At 37.3% G+C, this 6,870-nt stretch overlaps 1 protein-coding gene across 1 annotated transcript; it reads right to left on the bottom strand.

Annotated features, from left to right (window-relative positions):
• Positions 1-3,202: 3,202 nt before the first annotated feature.
• LOC133832453 (uncharacterized mitochondrial protein AtMg00820-like) lies at positions 3,203-3,700 on the bottom strand. The gene has a single exon (XM_062262794.1). It carries the CDS (start codon positions 3,698-3,700, stop codon positions 3,203-3,205), a length of 498 nt encoding a protein of 165 aa, XP_062118778.1.
• Between the last annotated feature and the right edge of the window lie 3,170 nt (positions 3,701-6,870).

Here is a 6,870-nt window from a genome sequence, read left to right as displayed (position 1 = left end):
CATTCATATTTCTTTCAAACACTCAAACATATAAACATGAATATACAATTACCAAACCCTGAGTCGAGCTTGTCTTTAACGGCGAATGTACATGTCCAGCCAGTCTTCAGGAACCCTTAAACCTAGGACGCTCTGATACCAAGTTGTAACGCCTTGGATAACCAAGACCACTACTCTGTGTGTTTATAAAGGTGCAAGACTTACTAATAAAGTCATTTAGTTAAAAATGTGACACTAAAACCATAATCGAACTAGGGTTAAAAAGATTTTGTTCATAAAAGACAAATTTCATTTAAATAAACGTTTAGTACATGGGATCCCAAAAACAGGTTTTAAAAGACAATTAACAAAATTTCAGAGTTATATACATCCATAAGCCATTTAAATGGAAAAATACGCATTTTAGGTTTTCCTATCCCTGCAATATTCCTCGGCCGTGGTGGACGAGCAGCTGACTATGTACATTCTGCCCCAAAGATCTCTAACTCAGGATTGGTCCACCTTGCCCTTGCCTTTACCTACACCACGTTGCACTCGTGAGCCAAGGCCCAGCAAGAAAACCATACTGCAGAGCATAAATGATACAGACAAACAAATAATCCATAAAGTTGTTAACTAGGTATTCATCATGCCAAAACAGTCATCTACTCAGAGAGGTCAAACAATTATTCATAAGCCATTCATCTCAGTATTAAACAAGTTATAATCAACAAACAATAATAATAACATATCAATATTCATCATACAATACTCAGGGTCGATGTCCTTAGGCTGCACCCTCTATTTAACCCACTGTCTCCAGCTCACTTAGGCTGAGCACAGTGTTTAACCCACTGACACCGGCCCGCTTAAACTGAGCTCAGTGATTATTAAGCTGTCCTCAGCTACCAATGGCCGAGCCGCGTCCTGTGCGCAAATATCAGTTTCGGCACTCTTAGGCCATTTATTTCATGCTCACATGGCACATCATATTCATACAACAATTGTATATAGATATAGGGAGCCCTTAGTCCCATCACAGCCACACAAAAGGGTGCAGTTTTCGTACCTTTAATTCCGAGTGCTTTAGTTATTAGAGACGACCGTCGAGCACGATCCCGTTCTGAGCCCTAGCGTACACCTAGTCACAACCCGTAAAATGGTACTTCGATAAGTTTGAATTCTAAAGGACAATCCTGGGACCAAACTCACGCTCTCGGGACCTCTAATTCCACCAAACGAAGTGGTGAAATCGTCCCCCGAGCCCTCAAGCCAAAACCCTAAAAAGTGCCCAAAAACCAAGTTCTGGAGGCAAGGTAGCGCTACAAGAGGGCGCTATTGTGCTATAGATAGAAACCTAGCCCCCCAGGAACACAGCCTAGCACTGTAGCGTTCCCAGCCTAGTGCTACAGTGTTGCAACCCGAACATGCAAAATTCTGGGTTTTTCCCATCGAACTTTCCCAAGCCAAAGCTCCAAAAACCCATTCCAAACCTCAACTAAACTCAAAAGTGAACCTACAAATCACTATAGCTCAACCAACACACCCACATAACACCAAAACTTGGCTAACAACTTCATCAAACACAAAAAAAAAAAGAAACTTGAGCTCTGAAGCTCAAGAACACCATCTAAAACCAAAAAACCCAGATAATCAAGGTCTGAAATTGTTACCTCTGATGAATGAATCTGACCCTAGGTTGTCTTCAATGTTCCTCCCAGCTTTGATTCCTCCAATTCCTAAGTTTAAATCCTTAAACTTCAATCCAAAACCAAACTCAGAAATCATTCTCAACAAAGCTCAGCAAACTCAGATAAAACCTTAAAACTTACCTTAATTTGGAAGCTAATTCCAGCTAAACTCCTTAGCTACTCCAAGGATCAAAGCCTCAAAACCTAGCCCAGAATTCATCTTGAGTTCTCAGTTTCAAAATTCTCAAGGGAGAGTGAGAGAGAAAGAAATCGTGAGAAAGGGGAAAGAGGGAGCTGAGTGTTCTCTATTTTTCTTTCATTCCTTCAGTGCTTCTACTTCTTTCTACTATAGTCTAAGGGAAACATATTATATCAGTTATCTTTACTAATAGCCAAAAGAATCTTCTACCCTCCCAATTAAAAACTAAGCCTTTTAATCAATCTAAGGGTATTTTGGTCATTTGCTCCCAATTCCCGCTAATTCTTCGAGTGTCCCTAATATTTACCACTTAAATCTCGTCATCTAATTAATCACCAATTATTTTTCCCCAATGTCTAAAAATCTCCAATATATTTCCCGAATTCCCAGAAATACCCCCAGGCTCCCCTAGCCGAGTATAAATCCCCGCTGTGACTATTTCGCCAAACCGCTCACTAGGATCATCTCGAGCCATAAGCTGCAAATACATCCACATAATAATGTGGTCTCACCAATTTACCACAAATAATCACATTTATGCTCTCAACGGCCAAAATTACAAATATTCCCCTATAAGCTAAATAGGGCCCACATGCATATCTAATACTCATAAACATGCATTTCACATATCCATATAATCATATAATTGTGCTTATAACATAATCATGCATTTAATAATTTAAATCACACATAAACCAATTATGCCCTCCCGACATGCTAATCAAGGCCCTTAAGCCTTATTAGCAATTTTGGGTCGTTACACCTATAGTGCTCCGATAAGTGTCGGGATCATCCATTGGTTCCCCCTCACTCCGAGACAAGGTCTTCCGTGGTACAGCAGGAGTAGAAATTCCCTTAGCTCCTGACATGTTGACCTTAGAAAGGAGATCTGAAATGTATTTGGACTGAGATAAAAAAAGACCAGTTGGATCCCGAAAAGCTTCAATACCAAGGGAATAATGTATAGAGCCAAGTTGTTTGAGAGAAAAGGCACCATGTAAGTCAGTAACTAGCTGCTGAATTAAATTGGAGCTTGTGCTAGTAATAAAGAGATCTTCAACATAAACCAACAAGAACAACAGATGAGAATCCCGATTGTAGATGAAAAGAGTAACATCAGCCTCGGAGTTGGTGAATCCCCATTTAAAAGAGCTATTTTGAGGCGATCAAACCAAGCGTGTGGTGCTTGTTTGAGACCATAGATAGCCTTGTATAGCTTGCATACATAATTGGGATGTGTTGAACTAACAAACCCCTTGGGTTGAACCATGTAAATTGTCTCTTGCAAGAGGCTATTCAAGAATGCATTGTTAACATCTAGTTGTTGAATATCCTAGCCAAAGTGAACAGCGGTAGTCAAGAAAATTCGTATAGTAGCCGGTTTAATAATAGGGCTGCAAGTCTCATAAAAGTCCACTCCTGGGGTTTGGTGAAATCCCTTTGCAACAAGACAAGCTTTGTGCTTGTTGATGGTACAATCTGGATTATATTTGGTCTTAAAAACCCATTTATTCCCTACTGTAGTATGATTGGAAGGAGGAGGGAAAAAAGACCATGTACCATTTTTCATGGGTGCCTCATATTCATTGCTCATAGCTTGTCTCCAAGTAGGAGTTTGAAGAGCTTGTCGTACAGTAGAAGGCTCTGGCGGACCTGTTTCAATTGATAAAGGGTGTTTAGAGCTAATCGATGCCTTTAGCTTAGCAACACCAGCTTTTATTCTGGTTTTCATATGATGAGTTGAAGTTGGTGCATGTCTGTAATGAGACAGAATATTAGATGGATACATAGAAGGCTCCTTGGTGTGAGTACCTTGTATGGATGATGGCATTGTGCTTGTGGAAGACATCAAAGCAGGTGCAATTTTGTAGGAGAAAGTTGTGATGAGGCACTTTGTGAATTGACATGTGGTGAAAAAGAAGCACTTGGTGAAGCTACATGTGGTGATGAGTGTTGTATTTGAGGATCATGAGAAGATGTTGCTGATGTAGAAACATGTGGAGTAATTGAGATGGACTCTGAGATGGTGATACAAGGTGGAGCTGGCCAATTTTTGTGGACAGATGGCAATGTAAATTTAAGAGATGGACTAAGAGAAGTATGGTCTGACTCACTTTGTGATGACTCATGAGGAAACAATTGAATTTATGGAAAAGTGTGTTCATCAAATATACAATTCCTAGTGATGTAAATTCGGCCAAAGGAGTGTAGCCACTTATAGCCCTTATGTTTGGAACTATAACCAATAAACAGACACATATAAGATCTAAATTGTAGTTTGTGTCTATTATATGGTCGTAGGTGTGGATAACACGATGTTCCAAAACTTTTAGAAAATTAGTCAGGTTCCTCATGAAATAATTTTGAGTAAGGTGATTGGCCTTTTAATGTTGGAGTGGAAAGTCTATTTATCAAATAAACAGAAGTGTGAAATGCCTCCCACTAGAAATTTAAGGGCGTTGAAGCTTGTGCAAGTAGAGTTAGACCAGACTCTACAATATGTTGATGTTTTCGTTCTACCCGGCCATTTTGTTGATGGATATGTGGACATGGTTTTCGAAAGGTAATGCCATGTTCAGCTAGAAATGATGAGAAGGTTCTAAAATCTCCACCCCAATCACTTTGAAACATTCTTATAGGCACACCAAATTGTTTTTCAACATGTATTTTAAACAACTTGAATAAAGACAGTGCTTCAGATTTAGTTGTGAGAGGATATATCCAGGTATACCTAGTATAATCATCTAGGAATTGAATATAGTATTTATAGCCATCATTTGATGCAATGGGTGCTGGTCCCCATAAGTCAGAATAGACTAATTGCAATGGCTTAGTGCTCTTATGTTTTGACAGTTGCAAAGGAAGAACATGGCTTTTGCCAAATTGACAAGTAGAGCAAAACAAGTCTTTATTAGATCTATATGAGGTTTTACTGCCAGCCAAATGCGGGGATAACATGTTTAAGACTTTGGGACTGGGTGTTGTGATAAATTTAATATTTGATTTTAAATACGCAAGTGTACGTAATCACACAAGTAATATAATGATAAGTAAATCGTCTCCACGGGGATTGCAAAATAGAAAAATAAACAAAACAATTACTAAACAACTTATAAGTACTACTAATCAAATGGGTTGTTTTTAGGCCAAGCAAAATATTAAAAAGATGGAAATACTGAAATTAAAAACTAAACTGAACAAGAAATTTGAGAGAAATATATGGATTGCAAAATGGACTTGAATTATTGAATTTCCCTATATTAATCATCTTGAACAAATTGTGGACAGATTGCGGTAGCAACATTCTAGCAAAACTCACAGGTTAACAAGAATTCATTTAAACACTCATAAAACTTTCCCAAATTTTATGATATTAATTCTTCTACCTAATTAAACATATTCCTATGCAAAATCAGATTTAAGAATGCAATTCAAAGTTTAATTCTCAAAAGTTACACAAGGCAAATAACATATCCCTATGTTACTTACTAACATAACCTAACCTAGATTATTACTTGTGTCATCCAAGTTCTTCCCATTACATTTAATCTTTCCAGCATTAAACATAATTAAATAACTTGCCATTACTGGCCAAACAACAACAAGAAATTAATATAAGCACACTTAAATGAACAAGGGAGATTTTACTAAAATAAAGTGCAAGAAATTGATAGACTATAACATAGGGTTCATCAACAATTCAAGCCACCTAAAAATCAGTTCATGGCTGAGTTCATAAACATTAATCCACAATCAAAACAGCCCATAATATTCAGATTTAGAAATCAACTCAAAAAATATAAAAATAAAGTTTAGGAATAGAAGAAATAGCAAATCCAAAATGATGCTTGAGCTTTCTTTGTTCGTCTTCCTTCTTCCTTGTTGATTTATGAGTTTATCTCTTTTCTTTCGCTGGTTTTTCTTTCCAAAAATGGCTGCTGGTTTCCTATTTCGGCTGATGCCTCCTTATGTCCAATCTAGGTTTCCTCCTTTATCCCCCCAAAAGTCCAATATTGCCCTTCCTCCTCTAAAAAAGTGAGTTCCTCTTTTTTTCTTTTGTCTTTTTCTCCCATATGTTGACTGATTCTTTCTGTCCTTGCCACCTCAGCCAAAATTCAAGCTCACCCATTGACTTGCCACGTGTTCCATGTGCCCAAAAATTGCTTGATCAAAATGCTTCAGCAAAATCTGTTTTGCTGCAGCAAACCTAATAATTCAGCCATCAAAATTTCAATTAAAATAGTTTCACATGCTAGCTCATTCCTTGTGCAAATATTTATCCATGAAACTACTGCCTTTAATCCATTAGCTATTAAAAACTACAAAAATAATTAAACATAATTAAGATCATAAGAACACCAAAGTTAACTACAAAAGCTAAAAACAAACTAACATCACCCACGATTTTTCCACAATTATAAGTTCAAAAGCACATGAAATAACTCTTTATTTAAGAGTTATCAAACCCCCAAACTTACGACATTACTCGTCCTCAAGTGATGACTCTAAAAACAAAACACAAATAACAAAAAGACACAAAAAACACAAACTAAACAACAAAAGACAAGGAAACAACAAAGACAAATCACAACAACAGTGGACAAACTTTGCTATGCCAATGGTAAAAAGGGGAAGACTCTTGGGAAATTTTATTTTGAATAAGAGCAGCTAAATTTCAATATTTCACAAGTTTTAGACCAAATTCTTCAAGCATTAATGTTGCTGCCAAAATATGAATCAAGTGTTTCACTCTTTAGTGCATGCATAGCTTTTCCTAAACAATTTCAATCACCAAAAATCAAGCTAGACCTTGGTCCTCAAGCTTAAATAATGTCTCAATAAGTTACTTAGTGATTCCCTCTCCACTAATGTAGACAAACACCACACCAAAGATCAATAGGACTTTATCAAGCTTGTAATGATAGGCTAGGGTGAAGGTAGGATAAAAGAGATAAATTTTTGGCTCAAATCACCCTAAGCACCTCAATCTTTCTAGGATCT

The sequence above is a fragment of the Humulus lupulus genome, chromosome 4 (assembly GCF_963169125.1).
Source record: "Humulus lupulus chromosome 4, drHumLupu1.1, whole genome shotgun sequence".
NCBI classification, from domain to species: Eukaryota; Viridiplantae; Streptophyta; class Magnoliopsida; order Rosales; family Cannabaceae; genus Humulus; species Humulus lupulus.
This window is presented reverse-complemented; position numbering and strand designations above follow the sequence as displayed.

What these genes read in the sequence shown, in the direction of transcription:
- LOC133832453 (XM_062262794.1), bottom strand. Translation starts at nt 3,700, where the DNA reads ATGCCATCATCCATACAAGGTACTCACACCAAGGAGCCTTCTATGTAT.